This window comes from Trichoplax adhaerens, genomic scaffold, assembly GCF_000150275.1.
Source record: "Trichoplax adhaerens TRIADscaffold_3 genomic scaffold, whole genome shotgun sequence".
NCBI classification, from domain to species: domain Eukaryota; kingdom Metazoa; phylum Placozoa; class Uniplacotomia; order Trichoplacea; family Trichoplacidae; genus Trichoplax; species Trichoplax adhaerens.
This window is the reverse complement of record NW_002060945.1, coordinates 346,437-366,169: the sequence shown is the minus strand read 5'-3', so window position 1 is coordinate 366,169 and position 19,733 is coordinate 346,437. Positions and strand designations below refer to the sequence as shown.

The 19,733-nt window shown below is 35.3% G+C and overlaps 4 protein-coding genes across 4 annotated transcripts; 2 read left to right on the top strand and 2 right to left on the bottom strand.

Moving 5' to 3' along the window:
- Window positions 1-118: 118 nt before the first annotated feature.
- TRIADDRAFT_54034 (splicing factor 3B subunit 1) lies at window positions 119-7,570 on the bottom strand (the record flags this gene model as incomplete). The annotated part of the gene is made up of 31 exons (XM_002110202.1): window positions 119-202; window positions 278-352; window positions 424-913; window positions 994-1,179; window positions 1,250-1,335; window positions 1,409-1,501; window positions 1,575-1,757; window positions 1,827-1,922; window positions 1,997-2,122; window positions 2,204-2,329; window positions 2,410-2,556; window positions 2,652-2,797; window positions 2,876-3,063; window positions 3,157-3,239; window positions 3,555-3,656; window positions 3,736-3,837; window positions 3,911-4,015; window positions 4,099-4,203; window positions 4,274-4,398; window positions 4,469-4,687; window positions 4,782-4,826; window positions 4,937-5,066; window positions 5,167-5,246; window positions 5,332-5,407; window positions 5,475-5,548; window positions 5,650-5,767; window positions 5,889-5,984; window positions 6,081-6,123; window positions 6,320-6,378; window positions 6,595-6,659; window positions 7,555-7,570. 31 exons carry the CDS (start codon window positions 7,568-7,570, stop codon window positions 119-121), a joined length of 3,669 nt encoding a protein of 1,222 aa, XP_002110238.1.
- A 2,069-nt stretch (window positions 7,571-9,639) lies between these two features.
- On the top strand, window positions 9,640-10,138 carry TRIADDRAFT_22902 (uncharacterized protein; the record flags this gene model as incomplete). Its single annotated transcript, XM_002110740.1, has 3 exons — window positions 9,640-9,721; window positions 9,826-9,893; window positions 10,013-10,138. Coding segments are annotated over 3 exons (276 nt in total), but the record flags the coding sequence as incomplete, so codon positions are not given.
- Window positions 10,139-11,986: 1,848 nt separating this feature from the next.
- On the top strand, window positions 11,987-13,689 carry TRIADDRAFT_54032 (uncharacterized protein; the record flags this gene model as incomplete). The annotated part of the gene is made up of 3 exons (XM_002110739.1): window positions 11,987-12,130; window positions 12,746-12,811; window positions 13,498-13,689. 3 exons carry the CDS (start codon window positions 11,987-11,989, stop codon window positions 13,687-13,689), a joined length of 402 nt encoding a protein of 133 aa, XP_002110775.1.
- Window positions 13,690-18,757: 5,068 nt separating this feature from the next.
- Window positions 18,758-19,630, bottom strand: TRIADDRAFT_54031 (uncharacterized protein; the record flags this gene model as incomplete). The annotated part of the gene is made up of 1 exon (XM_002110201.1): window positions 18,758-19,630. One exon carries the CDS (start codon window positions 19,628-19,630, stop codon window positions 18,758-18,760), a length of 873 nt encoding a protein of 290 aa, XP_002110237.1.
- Between the last annotated feature and the right edge of the window lie 103 nt (window positions 19,631-19,733).

The following is a 19,733-nucleotide window of genomic DNA, read 5'->3' as shown; positions in this document are numbered from 1 at the left end:
TAAACGTATGAATCAACAGTGGATAAATTCACCTTCAGTACAAGTATCACATGAAATATCATCGATAAGGATAGATGAAATAATTTGTACATAATAAACTGCTAAAGATACTGCAAATTTATAAAGTGTAGTCTAAGAAATAGCGATAGTAGGAATTTTTCTCTTCGTTTTCAACCCGGGGATAAGATCCAATAAGTGCATCCTAATTCATATAAAATCCAGATAGAAATTCAATGTATATGAAAGCACATCGTAGTACACAAAAATTTTGAAATACCTGAGATCCGATGTACAAATTGTTATAAATCTTCCAGTACACTTCACGAACTCTTCGAGCGGGATGAAAGAGGCCCTATTAAAAGCAAAAAATTATCTCTAGCATTTATATATTAAAAAAAGTTGCTAATGAAAGATAGTTTATACCTGCAGAGTATATTGTAAAACCTTCGTTGGGCCAATACCAACTCTAAGACCATCTATTGCTTCCATGACAGCATTAATTACGTGAGGTGAAGTTTCAAAAATGTTCGGCCATACATAATTTAATAGATGGGTTAACGCATCTTCACAACCGAATCCTACTACACCCAAAGACATGTGCTTAACAACAGAAGATGCGGTTTGCCTGTGAACTAAATCTCTGTCCATTAACGCGTCTTCTAGCAATGGAGTGACAGCATAAATGTAATCTTTGCCCATTTCACCAATATATTCAAAAAGGAAAGATAGTGACTTTAAAACCCCGTTTTGTACATTCAGCTCAGGTACTCTATATTCATTCATGAGAGCAGGGAGGACAGTAAATGGTGAACATGTTTCCGCCACGATTGCAATAGCTACCGTTGTACACACACGATTTTGACGTTCCTGCACTTTAAGATTGTTGAGGAGCGTAGCTAAAACATCTTGTGGACTGCAACAAAACATAAGATGTGATTATATAATTAGTACTAATTCGAAAGGTAGCTAGTTATTTTGTAATATCTTACGTACCCAATAGCTTTAGCGATATAACCGAAAGTATTTACTGTTGCTCGACGAATTGCTTTCTTATGAGCTTTCAAAAGTTCCAACAATTCAAAGCAGATTCGCATCCATTCTCGAGCAGATACGAATTCAGCACCTCGATCAGCGATACGACCAACGAGATCGATACAGTTCTCTTGAACTTTTTCATGCCTTGGGAAAAAAGTTGCATTATCAATAAGTTATACAACCATAATAAGCGTTTTAGACTACTATTTTATACCTGTTTTTTAGGATGGGTGTCAAGCGAGGTAAGAGATCCTTAATTGGTGGTGTCATCTTATTCATACCAATTACATTTACAATAGCCTGAAATAGTATAAATAACCAAAGTTAAATTTTTTACAGAGATTTTTTACCATTTTAAAAAAGATCTAATTACCTTAAGAGCAGCCAGTATGCTACCAAGTACTTCAGGGTATTCTTCACCAAGATATTCATATAATACAACTCCCAAATGGTTCATAAGTTTCTCCTACAAATACAGCCATTAACAAACTAATTAATGAATCAATCACGTATAACTGTTGATGCTAATCGGTACTTACTTCACCACATGTTTTCATAATCACTGCAATTCTGGATATTAAATCAGCGGCTTGCTGGCGAACTTTAGCAGATTTATTATTCATTCTCCACAAGACTGTACCACAAATTTGAGGCAAGTAAGCTTTAACACGAGTTCCTAGAGAGTTCACAACTGTACCAAAACCATTTAACATAACGGCGTCCTGCAAAATACATCCTAGTTATATTTCTAAGCCTCACCACTAAATAGTAAACACTTTAAAAATTTCTACCTCCTGTGTTTGTTCTTGGAAAGCATATAAAATACCATCAATCAATTGTTCTTCTAATCGAGAATCGATATCTGCAGCTCCAAGATTTGCCATAATCTAAGGGATTTCAATATATATATAAAATCAAACCAGCAATGTACTTATGTATCCTTAATAATTTAATACGGTACCTTATCTATAGCTTCCATAACCATTTTTCTGTACTGTTCAGATTCATCTTTTAAATCATCTACAACTCTACTTATTATTTCTGCAGCACCAACTGCATTCGCAATTTCAACCGTAGTATCGACCAGCTATTACGAACATAATTATACATTGATTAGATAAAAATAAACTAATGCTTTATACATATACTTTAATATATGTAGCAAAACCTGTCTATAGTTGCGTCTATCTAAGGCCATCCGCTGATTCCAGAAATGCTTAAAAAACGGTGGTAATATCTGTTCCTTAATATACTGTGGCTCTACACCATCTGTAGAACAACATTGCTTCACAACCTAGTGTACGAAAATGTGGTAAATATCACGTTTATACGTCTAGAATAAAATAATATCACATATCCATATTCTAATCTTACCTTTAATACGATTTTTTTCATTTCTTCATCAGGGCTCTGAAATTCACGAATTAAGATGATCATAACCTCACGGGTATAGTAATTAGCAAACTCTGCGTCCATAAGGGGTATAATGTAACCGATGGCCTTCAAAAATGCCGCTAAACCCTAAATACAGATAAAGATGTACAAACAATTTATTACATCAGAACGTCTAACATCTTTAACATATAAATAATCTTGTTTAATGGTAATAGGTTAACCTTGCCACGATGGTTTCTGATACCTTTCCACAAAGGTTTTAAAACACTATCAAATGATTCGATACCGTATGGGGTAGCAGATTCTGCTAAAGCAGCCAAAGCGAGAGCTGTAATAGTTCTAACCTTCTGCTGTTCATCAACTAGTCCTAAAATCAAAGAGTTTGATAATTAGGTGTCATGATTATAAAAGAGTAAATAAAGACGAGTCTGTATGAGAAACTAACCATGCTCGATAATCTCTACTAAACTTCTTAGATGCGGTAAAATAGCACATCCCATCAATATAGAAATTTGCTGTACGATTTTTATTCCAGTGTGACGAGCTTGCCAGGACTTTTTACTGCGACATACAGCCTTCAAAAATGGCAATAAAGATGGAATACCTAAGGCAGAAGCAACTACAGCAAAAGCTCTGTAAAATAAAAAGATATAGTAATAAATGAGAAATCGAGGTGTGAAATTATTTCGTAAACTCTGCAAATTCACAGTCTACATAATTTTTTACCTAGCAGTGGTGTTACGAACATATTCGTCAATATTATCGATATCAGGTCTCATAGTAGAGATCATAGTAGCAAGCCCAGCGGCCTAAATAAGCAAATAAAACTATTAAGTACTTTCATTGTTTCGCAATGATATAAATCAAAAGCAATTTTAAAGAAGTGCCTTGGCCAGATTAGAAATAATTTCACGCCCTTCCACACGAGCATAGTAATCTTCATCAATAAGTAAAGGTTCAATAACAACTAAAATTTTGTGCACGTAGGGGCGAACAAGGTCATCCAATTTGTAAAGAATTCGATCAATAACTTTAACTAAAAGATGGCGTTCCTATGTAAGAAAAACAATAACTCCTGTCATAATTCTAAACTGCATTATTGTAGGTTTTAAATTGAAGTCTACCTGATCTTCCAAGGTGGGAGACATTAATAATGGCAAAATTTGATTAAATAATGGACCAGCACCAAATTCTCGAGATTTATCAGTTATTTGTCGTAGTGCTGCCTAATCATTGTGAAACAAGATACTTTTAGTTTAATTTATTTAATACCATAAGGTTAGTAATGAGTATATTGATACTTACTTTTCTCATGGGAGGTGTGCCGTTCTTAATCTTTAGTAAAAGTTTCATAATTTTTCTCTCTTTTGCTTCTTCTGGTGATAGTAAGTTTTCGTCAATTTCAGTCTAGGAAATGGAGGACTTCGTTATTGCAATTTCAATATAATCACGTATTTACCAGGTACGATACAGTACTTACCAACAATTTTCCGAAATATTGAACATCGTCTGGCTTCAAATAAGGAAGATTTCCAGCAGGTTGTAAATCTTCTACAACTTTAGAGGATCCAGAAGTCTTTTCATCCTGAATTACCATTAATGCCCCGCATATATTAAAACACTCTTAACTTAATACATTAATTTTAAATCATTTATCAAATGTATTACCTGCATGAAAAAACCTGTGGATGCTCCACCCATCGGTGTTGGTGTAGCAAGTAATTTACGAGCTGGAGTACGAATTGGCTGATATCCGGCTGGAGGCGCTACAACCTAAATAAGTATAATTTTACCAAATATTAGTATTATAAATTGAAAGCAATAAAAAAATACCGTAGTTTACCTTATAACCCTCCTTTGGAAATAAGCCATTTAATTCATCATCACTTAGTGGGCGATTACGTTCATCTAATTCTTTCTCCCATCGGAAGGCCTGCATTTGCTCAGGAGTCATCGCGACGAGATTGGCTATACAGAAATAATACGTTATTATTGATCGCAAAGCTAAAATTGAATAAAACAAACAGCATTTCTGTACCTGGAGATGGTGTAGGCATTGCCATTGCTGCTGTACCACTTGGAGTCACACCACTGTTAAAAACAGGAGTAGCTCCACCCATTTGATTCACCGGTGTCTCATCCCAACGAGATCTTCGTTTTGCACTAGGCGTGTCGCCTATTGGCTCACCAGAAGAGCGATCAATTCCTGGTGTTTCCGCCCATGCACTGCTGCCATGACCAGGAGTTTCTCCCGTTACTTTGTAGGTAAGAATAGTAGACGTGAGAATGGCAAAAAATATTTATATTAATAAGCCACAAAGTATAAGTTGTAAAGTGTATATCTTATCAACCTTGATCTGCTTTAGGCGTTTCGTCCCATCTATTACGCTTACGTGCTTTCGAAAAATTAAAAATTCATTATTATTATTATTATTAAGCCCTATTAGAGTAAGTGTTTCAATTTGTAACGCGTGATGCGCAGAGTTGAACAAGAACTATAATTTACCTGATACAGAACCAGGAGTCGCGGCTCCAGGAGCGGTGTGAGTTGGTGTAGCATCCCACACCCTGACGGAAGGAGTTTCGCCACCTTTCGACCTAGCTGGAGTCTCATCCCATCGGCTAACAGAGGGTGTCTAAATAATATACATGATAAATATCAGAGTCATTATATATGATAAACATTACATTTATAGAAAGGCAGTATATAGTCAATCTAATTCTAAAAATTCTTACTTCAGCTTGTTCCCAGGACGTTTTCTTGGCTGTAGGTGTAGTTTCCGTAGCCGGTTGATCCCAACGTCGCTTCCGTTTCTCTAAAGGTATTATCGGACAAAACAGTTACTATAACTTTACTGCGTAGAAAAAGATCATTAAAAATAAAATCTGATTAGTCCGTACCTGCTTTAGCGCTACCATTTACTTGGGCGCCTGGAGCAGTCTCTTGATTGTCATGAATTTTCTTGATTATCTCAGCCTACATAATACAGTTTCATGATTAACAGAAAAAAATAATATAACGTAACTATCCAAAAGAATCATACTTCTTCTTTCTTTAAACCTTGCTCTTGCATAATATCAATGTAGGTCCTAGCTTTAGGATCTGGAGTTTTCCCTCCTACATGATCACAGTACAATGAGATAATATGAATTACAATAGATTCTTAAAATATTCATTCAATACAAGTAAAAAAATCCCCAAAAATAGGAATAGCAAACCATCTGCAAAGGGATCATGTCGTTCGGGAGAAATTATCAAATTTCGTCTTCTAGCACGATATTCATCGTCACGATCAGCAACACGAGAGTGACGATATTCAGCTAAAGGATCGTAGTCCTAAGTATTCAAAACATTAGCATTAATTCTATATTGAAACGTGTGCCTCTACACTTTCTATACATCTACACAGCAGATGACATAAGTATTGTACAAATTACAACGTTTATCAATTATAAACCTTATCTTGCATTGGGACGTCATTAAGAAGCGCTTGTGGAGCAGAGTATGTTGCTCTTTTATTAAGGGTATTAGACACGGAATAGTCATCTTCGTCCTATAGCAATAGCACAGTAATTCAATATTTAAGATATGATAGACTGTTAACGATTATTTATACAATATTGCAATAATAAAACGATGACAACATTACCTCTTCGGCCTCATTTAACGGAAGAGATGTTACGTAGCCAGTCCTGCAATAAGATGTATAGATTAAGTTATTAAAAGCATAAATTTAAATGTTTGACTAACTCATATAGCGCTGTTATAAATTTCAGCATATACAATAATATGTAGGCATAACTAATTACAAATAGACAAACAAGCAATTGCCTGTCTAATGGGCTGTACAATATTATACACGAATGGCGCAGCATATAATCGTCTTACTTGGTACTGGAATCACCATAGATGTCCTTGTCGAAGTGACCCTTTGATCCTAAGCCAACCTAAAATGAAATTTATTACAACTTTAAATGAATAACATTTAAATTTGGAAACAGATTGATATCACGGAAACGGCCATCAATCTGCTGATTTAACATCACGTTAACATTCTACTGTACTGTAATCGAACTAAGTAATCCCAGTGGTTACAACGAAACTATTGTAATATCGATCATTAGCAATTAAGGATATCACTTCACTACAGCAAGGAGACTTACTTTTTCTTCCTTCTCATTCAAATTGGACCTATTGCGCTGTAAATCTTCGATTTGCTTTTCGATGTCTAAAAAGTTTGACATGACGAATTTTCAGTTAGATGTCATTACGGTCTAAATTATCGATATTTGGCAGCAGTAAGTATTCCAGAGTTAACATGAAAAGTGGATTTTGTAACAGTGTAGACATTGATAGAGTATAGACCACTTGCTGCAGTGCTTGTAGTATGCGTGTGACTACTACGCCATTCTGTGTATGATGAACGTAATTCTACTGCACCAATGGAAAGATACGCACAGTGCTTCCCCCTGTGATCACTATGAAAACTGTTCATAATTTTAACCTTAGCTACGAAGATCATCAAAGCGTAATTTTGCAAGCTTGAATAAAACAGTTCATGTTTTACTCATCAAGCCTGACAATCTTAGACTGGAAAGCAGTCGTCTCAATAAGGCTAATGCCGCGCTGAAACGACCCCCCCCAATATTGTAGTAATTCCATCAGATGGGAATGCATGCTTGCTATCTTGTAGTACCTGTACCGTATTGGTAAAAAGTCACACCAAATTCAATCTACAGTACAGTAAGTCGATGCAACGAACGTAAAGGTTGTTTATACTACATTGCATTTCCTAAAGTTAGCACAGTAATTATGATCGGATAAGTAAACTAGTTGTTCATGGCGTTAATTTTCCAAGGTCGACATGAAATGTTATGTTGCAATATGTAGAATCTCATACAAAGATAGTGTTGAGTCACTGTTGATGTCTCTGTTGGTACATCGTCAACGACGTTATATCAACTTCTCCAGTTGAACTCCCAAATACAAAAGAGAAATACATCAATAATACTTTGTAGAATAAAGATATCGCTGTATATAACATGTTTAAAGTTGGAAGAAAGGAGATAGTCCACTTAATATGGATTAACACTAGTTTCGGCATGGAAAAATAATCTTCTTACCTCCGACGGAAGCCATCTTGAACTGCAGCTTTGCTTTATGTAAAACAAGAGAGCATGCACTGACTGCGTACTACTGTAGTGCGCAATACAGTACTCAGTCGTCTAGTAAAGATAGAAAAACCGTTCTGATGTCAGAGCTGATTTCAAGTGCTTTAAACCAAAGTAGCGCACGGTGCCTTCCTGTCACACTCACAGCTTTGATCACAGAAGACCGGTAAGAGACCGTCAGGTGATGCTAGTGAAAACGTTCATCCACGGCCTTCCCAACGTTAGCATGACGTTGTGAAGGTACGGTACAGTGTACTGTACGAATCGTGTACTGTACACTGTACATTGTACAATGTACTGTACTGTACAGTACAGTACTGTACGCCAAACCTGAAATACTGTCAATATAGCCAGTACTATGTACTGTCACTATTGGATACCGTTGGACAGTATGTACTGTACTGTACAGTATTCATTTTGATACAGTTAGAGTACTGTACTACGAACAGTATGGTAACAATTGATCTAACAGGATCGGCCTCCACATTGTTTGCACTGCAAGCTCTTTTCCAGTCCCTCTCTCTCTATTATGATTTTGAAATTGGACGATTTTGGGGGGGCATGATTAATCATTGAGAAGTCGCTGATTGTGTACAGTACAGTACAGAACATGTGTACAATCTTCTACACCAGGTTCTCTACTTTACAATACTGTAGAGTACAGTACTAGCTAGAAGTCCGCGTGAAGAGAAGAGACAGGAAACGGTCGTTGGGTGTACAGTACAGTACTAAAATATCGGGGCCAACGATTTTGCTGGTCATTCCAACTGAAACGATGCAATATACTGTCTATGATTGTCATCTAAAAGTGAGCTGCTTGTTTGATTTGTACAGTGTACCGTAGTATACAGATTCAGTGGTAGCGTATACAGTATTAGAATGACCAGAAAAATAATAGGCCCTCAATTAGTTTACCATGATAGAGACTTGCCTCTTTTAGTACCGTAGTCCCTGGGATGGGAAAATCAGAACATTGGTTGCATTGGTACGTACAGTACTATATACTGTAGTACTGTACACTGTACTACACTATACTGTACACTGTACAGTACGGTATGCTGTACAGTACGAAGTACGATACTGTACAGTACTGTACTGTAGACTACAGTGTACAGTACAGTAACTGCTCTGACACCGGCTTTACTTGAATCAGTAGCAAAATCTTGAGCATTGCTGCAATGCAATATAGAGTAGCATTGGTTATAGTGAGCTAATAGTGCATTGAAAGAAATTAATTGAATAACACTGCACCATGCAACATGTCGACAAGAAACAAACGACATAAATCACTCACTTCGAATAGCCCACCAGACTCTCCTGCTGATAAAAAAAGGAAGATATCTACCGTTAGTTTTCATGTTTTTAGCCATTTTATGAGAATCAATCAATACTGTACTCGTATAGCACTTTTACACTTCATGCATTACCAATACTGTATAGTCACCTTATTATTTGAAATTATTTTATTTTATGAATAATAGAGCAAATTGTGTAAGACTTTCATCATTAATCATCACGTAGGATATAACGGACGAGCTGACTGTCGATAAAAAATCGGCTAGCGCAACCAAAGAAACGAGCCATGAACATTTACTCGCAGTGGAAAGCGCAACGAAAGTGAATGACGATGGTGATCTGGACACCGAGAGCAAGAAGACTTTAAGTCAAGAAGATAGTAAATTATCTCCAACGGCCTCTGGTAAAAGTCGTATCACTTTCAAGGATGCAAAGTACACCGTAAGATATTTCTTTCTTACTTTATTCAATGTTCGTTTCCATTGCTTTTCCTATGCATACGATTATTGCTATTTCACTGACAGACACTGAACAAGTGAACATAATGTAGTTTTACGTATACTGTGCAGTTGACATTTTGAAATATCCGTTGTATTACACGGTATACTGTATAGTCATCGCAATACAATATGCGTTGTACGCAAAAGTAACATGGCGTGTTCAATGTAATTTCATAAACTTTGTATTTAATAGTAAAATGCATGTTATTTGATCTTCCATTAGACTGGTGGCTATTACATTAACCGTAGAAGAACATGGAAAAATCTTAAGCAGATAATAGCGATAGAAAGATCGTTGTCTTGGAAACCATATGACCCAACTTGTAAGATATCGTTGATAACCAAAAACTCTTTACTGTACTATTCAACTTAAACCACCTATGCATTATCCTTTGATTGATTGTAAGTTTGCTAAAAATTTCCAAAGATAATAGTATCGATGCACCAGGTGCTTTCCTCCCTCCAAAGAAGTACTCTGATATTAGTGGAACAATTGTAAGTTTATTCATATTACTTCATTGGTGATTAGATGATCATAAAGCATCCATTCAATTTGTAAAGTTGTACTAATACAACCAATACTGTATAAATATCTTTCTCTACTTAACTTATAGGCTAAATATACAGACCCTCAGACGAAAATTAGATACTCTACATCGGATGAATTTAAGACAATCAGGACTTTGCCTTGGGATATCGTCCAAGGCTATTTAAGATTACGAAATGCTGCTACGGTATAAATTAAACTACCAGTAGTCACTTCCTGTAAAAATATGTTTTATATATATACGTATACACCAGCCCAGTATTTCTAAATTATACATTTGTGGATTATCTTAATTACATGATACAGGCTGATGCAACTTGTAACAGAGATACCTCTATAAACTTTCTTACAAACTATTTCTCGTTTGTGAAATGATACATTTCGATCTTCGGAACTAACGTCCTTAATTAATTCAAGTAAATTCTAAAACTAAGGAAGTGTAAAAGGCATTTGATGTGGGTAGATAAAAACGTGCGGTACTCTACTCTATGCACTATTCACTTCAGATTTGACAAGTTGTACTTGTTAGCTATGCGACAAATCCGTACTTGTGGTTATTGTGTGACAGTGTTTTCGGATTTCGGAGTGAATAAGGAGGAAAATGCAAAACACTGCTGTGCGATAATATAGCCGTAAATGCTAAATTTTTTGAGCCCTATAGGTATATAAGCGTATTAGGAAGTAAATCCTTTAGGCAGACATGTTCAGTGTAATGTACATTTTGTAACTAGCATAGACTGCTACGTTTAGGTAGAATACAACAGTGTTCTCTTAAATGCTACTATGCGTCGCGTGCGTATTAATCATAGCATTAATAGAATGCTTGTGAGTCTCATCAAATTTAGTTAGTCTTACTGACACTTCGCGCATTATGATGTGTGAGTGAGTTCAGTAAATAATACTATAAACGTTTATACTGGAATTAAATTTCCATTTATACTGTATTGCAACTCAATAAAATTCATCATTTTGTCTGTATTAGTTGAATCCGGTGCTCGTGATACTTTGCGTGCTTTGTTTACTAGGTAGAATTTTACCATAATAATAATTAGTAGCGAAACCCGTGGAATTTCACGGAATGTAATGCAATTTTAAGTTAATAACCGCGTGACACAAGTACAATCGCATTAATATGATTTGATGATTAGCAAAACCCGAGGAAATTCCATCGAATTTGAGCTGCTTGAGGAGTAGAAACACTGCTGTACTGTACAGTACACTGTACAGTACTGTACAGAAAGAACAAGCGAAGTACTATACTGTACAGTACGATACTCTACAGTGTACTGTACAGTATCGCGAGCACTGGATTGGACTTGAACTGTACTCCCAGTTGCTATCATCAAAGTTTGGACGCAACGGCAATCATAATTTGGACCTTGAACGTAGTCCATTTTGGGCCCGTTTACGGAATACTAAGGAGAATTGAACCATGGCTTCACTGTTTCACCAACAGTGAACTTTTATGAACTGTCCAAACTCCGAGTAGCACTTGGATTCTCTGTTGCATCTCTACAGTATATTAAGTGACTATAACACAAAAGCCGAAATCATAGAGATTACTTCCATACTTCTGTACGTCCTGCAGTATGTACCATAGACTGCTAGAAATCACTACTAGTAATTTCTAGTATTGTACGCTGTACGTCTGTACAGTAGTCCATGATTGCCCCGTACTGCACAGTCTTTTTCTCGACGAGGAAAGAAAAATGTACTGTACCATAGCGTACTGTACAGTACAGTACAGTACAGTACTCTACAGTACATTGACATCTAGCCATAGTGGAGGTTAAAGAAACAACAAAAATGATACGGTAGAATGAGAGTCATAAGACTCGCCAGTGAGGTATGCGGCAACGGTACCGGTGCAATATTGCTTGCAAGACCACCCAAAAGGGGTTTGTTATTGTTGTACTAGTGGTTATTGATCGTTGCAGAAATTGGTGCAGGGTGAGAGCGTTGGATCAAATACTTGCTGAATTATCATTTAATCTATCCAATATTGTTATGAGTCCACTGTATCCTCTATAATCTTGCTCAAATGGACGTTGTGAACGCATTTATTGGATTAGCAGCTGCTAATATCATCGGATTGTATGCTGTCAATCGCCACAGAACCATAGTCTATTCGCATAAGCGAAAATGTGCCAGCGAAAACGACTTCACTGCAATAAACGAGAAAATTGTAAGTAGTAGTTCATAAAATAGACGATAGTAATGACGACTATCAAGAAATTGGACATGTTAAAGTTGGTCGTAACGTAATCCAATCAATATGTCATCGGCTTTCTTCCATTGTATTGCTTTAATGATCAAAATGAGAGTAACCCTAGGTCGTACTTTCACCCAATACCTAGTTACGGTAATGATGCAATAACGACGATCCATTATAATTATTACCGTCATCACACTACTCTACTCTACTGCCTTCAATTATAATAATTTGAATGGCTGGCTATTCTAGTAACATTCTTCATTTTAAACCAGTTGTATTGCAACCTACAGGTTCTTAGTTGCTTTTAAACTATCAATGATGATAAAAATAACGAACGAGATGGTATCATTGACATGCAGTTTCAATGTAGTAGGCTCTTCTTAGTGTAAGCAGATCTTCCGTGTGACTAATGTTGAATTCCTATGTGAACATGTGTTGAATATCTGTAGTCTTGTTGACTTGCAAATTGAAGCCGAATGAGGGCTTACGTTTAATTTCTTATGCAAAATTGTACGTAACTACGAGTAGGAAGAAGTCAGTTGTTAAGTCAAACATCTTTTTCTGTTTAATTTTACTCTCTCATAGGATAAGCTATTAGTTGCGCTGGAAGCCCACGAAAATGAGATTGTATCTGACTCTCATGATCAGGAGGTAAATTAATTTATACTTGCTAAATTTTAAAATTTATTCTAATCATCTCCAATAATCAATCAATCTATGTAATGGAAACGCACAGTTGACAGCAATGGACAAATCTTTCCTAAAAACTGCAGTATATCGATCATTTTGTTGTAGCAAATAATATAGTTTATGCCTTTACCTACCAAGATAATTTTTTAATTGATTGCCTTTAAGTGTGTATTTACAAATTCTGCTTCGATTTTGATTGAAGAAAACATATATGCCGGTACATACAGTATATTACTATCGGCTCTAGTAAAAATACAAATAGAGTGGATCGGCAAGGTAGTAAACATGGAATTCTAATCCCAGCTTGTTTCGTCATGCACGTATTTACTCGATATACTTCACGCTCTTGAATCTTATTAGGGTTGAAACCCTACCTGATTATATTTCAGGAAAGTGATTGTTGTACAGTAGGAGGTAGACAAAATGTCCAACATAGTAGAATTATGCATTTAGTCAGCGAGCTAAATTTAATAAAACAATAACTCAAAATTACCACTCCATTGCTACTCAAAGTTCTTGATTATACCAATTGTTTTGCATGTACATTACTGTTTTTTATCCTTCAGCAATTTCAGATAAAATTTTTCGAATGTTTTCACAGATTTGTGGCATAATATGATTGTTTTATCTTCTCATCGATACTGTAGTGTGTGGCGTGTACAGTGGCTAAAGCAAGTACTACGACATATCCATGTGGTCACAATTACTTGTGTAGGCGTTGCTTTATCAAAACTATTCAAGTGGCAGTGGCGCAAAGAAATCTACCATTACGATGTGTTATGTGTCGCAGTGTAATTGAAACATTGAAAAAACCGGCGAAAAATTCAAACTTTAAATGAATTTTATGGTATGTTGTTTTTACTGTACGTTCTCATCCAATAATTACACTCTTTTAAAATTAATGTTTCTGCATGTTATAGCAATATGATAAATGGTTCGATTTAAGATCTATCTCGTTAAAGTAGAGGAGTAATAAGTCACTTATTCTTCTAAACTCCTGTACATATATTTACAAGAAGATTCTACATGTACTATGTATGTAATTTTATGAAAATTCAACATTCTGTATTGTCTGTAAAATATGCCATAATTTACGAGTTAAAATTGTATGCTTGACGCATTCTATATAAGTAATGTTATTATATTTTTCTTCTCTGTCTTGCTTCAGCAGCTACAGTATCGCAGTACAAAGCATAGAGTGTAGTTTTACCTTTTAAGGTTATAAGTTGCCTTGTAATGTTAAAGAGTCTTGGTTGTAAAGCTTTTTGAAGGCAATGATGATGCAATAATTATCATTACTGCTTTAGAAATTAGAATTATTTACCAATTTTGCAAATTGCTGAAGGATAGCTATACACGTAGAACTTTCACATCAATCGATTTTATTATATATTTATAAATTATGCGGGTGATAACTTGTATTGCTTGCTAAAATATAAACAACATTCAGCATTGCCGGTTTAAGATATTTTGGATAATAAAATTCTTCATGAGTATTGGCATCATTCTTGGAGTCTGATTATAATTATTAAATTATAATTGAGCTGTGTGTCTCTCCATCACTTAGTCTACAGTATACTCCACTTCACTTATGGTCATTTACATAGTTTATACAGTCCTTGACACAGTAGAATCCGGAGATACGAGAACTTTAATCTAAACCTAAACGGAAAGATTTGTAGCCTTTCGTTATTTTGAGAGATTTCTCTGTCTTAAAGTAGAATGTACTAAGTTATATCATCTGTAGTAATAACTGTGGTTATAAGTACACAGTTTATGTAGTATGTGCCGTTGAAACGGATCTATTACTACATTACATAGCGACAATATGCTGCGCTATAACTTATATATATATATAGTATAGTACAGTATTTCGCGAATCAATGAATTTATATAACGTATTAGGCGGACCTGTAAAAATAGGGGCTAGTGGTCTGGGATAAAATTCTAGATTTCATTTTAAAACGTTTTATTACCGTAGCGAAGATTGCCTAAACAGGTATTGAAGCACCCGGCAGTAGAGCTAGTAAAAAGTAAACTTCAGAATTACATATCTCCCTAATTATTTTTGCGAGTTCTGCTTCTATTCCCTTGCTTAATATTAAAATTCTAGGACTGTAATGACCAATATTAAGCGTCCATATAGGATATTTAAATATAACGGGACCTTAATAGGCATAATATCATCGCGACTAATTGAGGCTATGAATTATCGGACAATACAGTATGTGATCTACTCCTAAATACATAAATCTGCCGCCATGGGGTATTCAATGCGCTTACAATTAGTAATATAACGATACGGTCAATGTCTCAGCATAAAGTGCCAAGATGGCTTTTGGGGGATAGTTATCTGTTTTATATAGAGCGATTGTACTGTATATACCGAAGAATGAATTAATACCTTAATCGAGCTAAATACGGATATTCCTGCTGCCAACTTTCCTATATACGACAAATTTTCCTGTGTACTATAATTATCGGTTAACTATTGATCAGCCTTCCGTGTACTGCACAGCTAAATATGACTAGAAAATCAAATTCCAGCGTTTGATCTCTCGATCATAAAATCAGCGTAAAATATATTGAGAATGACATTACAAAATTATTATCATCATTACTATTATTACCCAAGTATCTTATTTAATGTCAATGAACGACTAGTAATCATCAGCACGGAATCAATAGCGAAGAACGTCTCCTCGCTCAGTTGATGATCTTTTAAGAATCTCGCAATTTTTCCTCTCAGCTGCTTGTTGTTATTGTTGTTCATTTGGAAAATAGATATTGGAGTTATGGTCAACAAATCACTCTTCGATACAAGTAAATGTAGCTGTCGTAATGGTGCCGGTTGTTCAAGCTTTAACGGAGAAATGAGATGTTTCTGTTTGTCGGGTTTTACTGGTGAGCATTGCGAACTATCACTCCCGTTAAGCGATGAAGAAACCATCATAATAATCCTTATAGGCTTTCTTCTTGCAACTCTCGTAGTCATCGCCTTAAACCAGCTGTATAAAATCTATTTACGACGTGACGACACCATGACTTTATCATCTTCAAATCGCCGTCGACATAATTCTATCCCATCATTTGTTCGATATAGCGTATCAAGTTTCAGGCAAAGTTTTGATAATTTCAGGAGAAGCACTCTGGATGAAAGTGATAGAGATCCGTTGAATATTTATGAAGAAATATTTATGCAAGGAAGCTGCTACAACGACGAAGGTGATTACGAAGTACCAAGCCAAGTTGGCAAATTTTAGAAGTAATGGTTAAACTTTTTTAAGTATGTATAGTCATGTTAGAAAGATCTAAGCCACAACCCAACAGTAGATCATGATTTTTTGGGAGAGATAGAGTATTGAATGTATGGAAATTCAATGAATTGATATCATGTAATTCACGTTTAGCTGTAAATTTATTTGTGTGTGATTACTCAAAGGAATGAACTCTTTTATCTACAGCTTTTAATTTCGAAATAATGCTGTTCTTATTAAAATGAATTATTATGCTGTTATTTCAAACTAGGTAATCATTATATGGGTATTTAGCTATGATTGCAAGATAACCATAAATTCATAATTTTGTTTGAAATTAAGCATACACCATCAAAATTCAATTATCGTTATCTTTATTACTATTAAGTAATATTGCAAATTAATCTTCATTATTACCCAAGTCAAACATATGATTAGATATATATTCTTAACTAGTATAATCTCAGATAGTTCTATTTCGCGCAAGTGAACTGTTAACATTCGAAACACTGGTAAAATATTCACAACTGTTCTCTTCTATAACAGCGAATGAGGCGCGTCTAATCACTTATTTTATCTTATACGCTCTGTTACATAGTTCTACTCTACAAATGAAGCATGTAATAAAGAAAATCATTCATCATAAAGTACAAGCTTGCTCTGCCTTAAACAGCGGAAGATTTACTTTCTACATCTTCTCTCCGTAACATTGTACCCTTAAGATATAGTTCTACTCCTTGAAATGAGGTCCTACAAGGAAAGGATTTCATTCAGCATTTAGTAGAGCAGAAACCCGCTCGGCATCAACAGCGTAAAGGCGTTACTTCTGTACCTTCTCTCCTACGGCATTATGGGCGTTAATAGATTAATAATATTGAATGCTATTCTACTCCATAAAACGAAAACCTGCAACAGAAGGATCTCATTCATTATAAAGTAGAAACTCACTCTACATATAACGGTATAATCGCTCCGTCTTTTTATGTAAGGTGCTTCTCACAGTGTAGCACTGCAAAGTATACCGGACTGTAAGTCACACTAAAAGAACAGCGTACAGTGACTTTTTTACGCTCTATAACTAGTTAAATTTCTTGCATTTTCTTAACCTAAAGGGTATTACAAGTGTTACGATTTTGAATGCTCTCCTACTTTTTAAAAAGTAAGATTAACGAAATATCATCAGTCGAGTCCAGTAGAGCTACAATATTGTAATGAAACTTTGTTGCTCTTACTCTACCGTTATACAGTAGAACAAAATAAGGGTTAGTTAACGATATATTACAAATACTGACGAGCACGCGACGCTAACTTATCGCAAGAATACATTGAGGTAAGTATTTTAACCTATAGCCTCCTCTACAGACTTGCATACTGCAGCAGGGACTTCCTAGGGAACTTTCTCTTAGAAGTTCCAGACTACATGATTCTATGCTAGACAAAAATGCTACTTCACTGTGGTCAAAAATAGAATGGGCTAACTTATTAGTTCAATTCCAATATAGACGCTGCATTAAAATTACCAACCAAATCTCATTTCGTAACGCGCTAGCATCAAATAATTTTATCCGCGTGTGTATCGATCACTTAAGATATTGCAGCCCTTTATTAGGCTCGAGACAGCCTAGTAGTAAATTAAATACGAGAAATCCTTGCTACTTTAACCCTAGCATTTCCAATGCACTGTATTATTCTATTAATTCGAAATACAGTACATACTTCGGATCCCTCGTAGAAGAAGTTTTCACTTGTATTATGTTCTACCATTACGATAATCTTGGGACACAATTTCGAGCGTCGTAATGAAACCCGAGCAGAAGACCTTCAGTTACGATACAACATGTAATTATTTTCGATACTAGAGCTGAGTATATGCCAGTAGTTGATACAGTGGATCTACAACATTGATTATGCACTATTTACAAATCATGATTTCAAGTACAGTGAGCGCTATAAAGTTCTTCCCATGCAATTTTAGCCAAACCACAGTACATGCTGCATTTACAGTATTAAAATGTAAAGACTTGGAGACGTTACCTATCCATAAAATAGATTGTCGTTAGAAACCGAATAGTAAGTTGTAGTTTTTATAATTAGAATAGTAACAGTCTACTAATAGATGATTACATTACATCGTAGATCTATTCCGAGAGCAATGTACAAAAATCTTAGAGATTGTTTGCCGGCATTGTGGTTAGCAAGTGATAAAACATACAGTGATTTGAATGACAATTCCAACTGATAATAATCAAACTTAATGTATAAGAAAGCTCCATGTGGTGAACCATAGTAAGTTATCATACAATTTATCGATAAAAAAATAAATTTAAATAGATATATAGAGTCGTAAAAGGCATGACTGACGGTAGCAAAAATGTACGGCACATATACGCGAAAATAAGATTTAGTCCATTTCTATACAGTGCGAGTATTTACATATTTCAACGCACATTCTATGTCAGCTTGTCTATAGCAACAATGTCACAATCTTTACAAGTATTTAAACAACCTGTAAATGCATATAATTTCACGTTGCTGCATTACAGAATCGTTACTAAATTATCTCGAATAGACAGTTGATTATGATGTTATTACGCCACGCTAGAAACTATAACAGACGATGTAGCTTGGATGGGGGCGTAATTATATATAATTATCTATCCATAACACTAATAGCAACTCGTTTTAAATAAAGTATTCCAACTTCAATTTCAGTAGCCAATGATAATCTTATCATGCAATTTTTATCAACATCTTGATAGTAAGAGTGCAATACTGGGCATGAATATGTTGGATAGCTACTTTTCTTGACTTTATTTGATAATTTGATTGGTCGAAGCCAAATAATTGGCAATGGACAAGTTGCCTGGGCTTCTTTGACTTGAGTGATACAGCATTTGGTAAAATCCCATGCGGCATTATGTAGCTGCAAACCCAAAAGATGAATGCCATGATCACATTTCTTTTCGCTATCGTTGAAAATTTTGACCTCAAAATCTATTTCTAGTACGCCAGCTTTAACTAAACCGTTATAATCTTGTAATAAACTATCGAGGAATCCAGCTGGTTGATAGAAAATTCTTAAATCACAATCGTTTAAATCACTTTCTTGACTAGTTTTAATATAGGACGTTAGGGTAGCAACTTTTCGACTTAGATCTTCTAGCCATTGGTTAAATGGTAAATGGGTTGGTAAGTAAGGATACCAATGCGTAGGCACAATCAAATTCCGTAAATTTGAACAAATTTTTTCCAATCTCGGCGTTAAGGAATAGTTTCCATTCGTTGCTTCACGTAGTTGAAATATCTCCTTACGAATCATCCTAATAACCTTGTTATACCTGTTAGCGTCATCACGTAAAAATCTTAGTAAACAACCATTTGCAAGGTGACCAATGTCTAATTGGGCATCAATATCCTCTACTTTAATTTCCTCAGGTATCCTGATCGACAGAAGACTTAATAGCTGAAGGTATTCATCGTATTGAATTGATACTAATTTTTCGTCACCAAGGCTTAACTTCATGTTATGCAAAATGGCCCTTAATGAAATTCATAATTATAACGTCTATCAGGAAGTTTTGCATATACGGTAAATTGGATATTTATTTTTATCTTTCAAAACCATT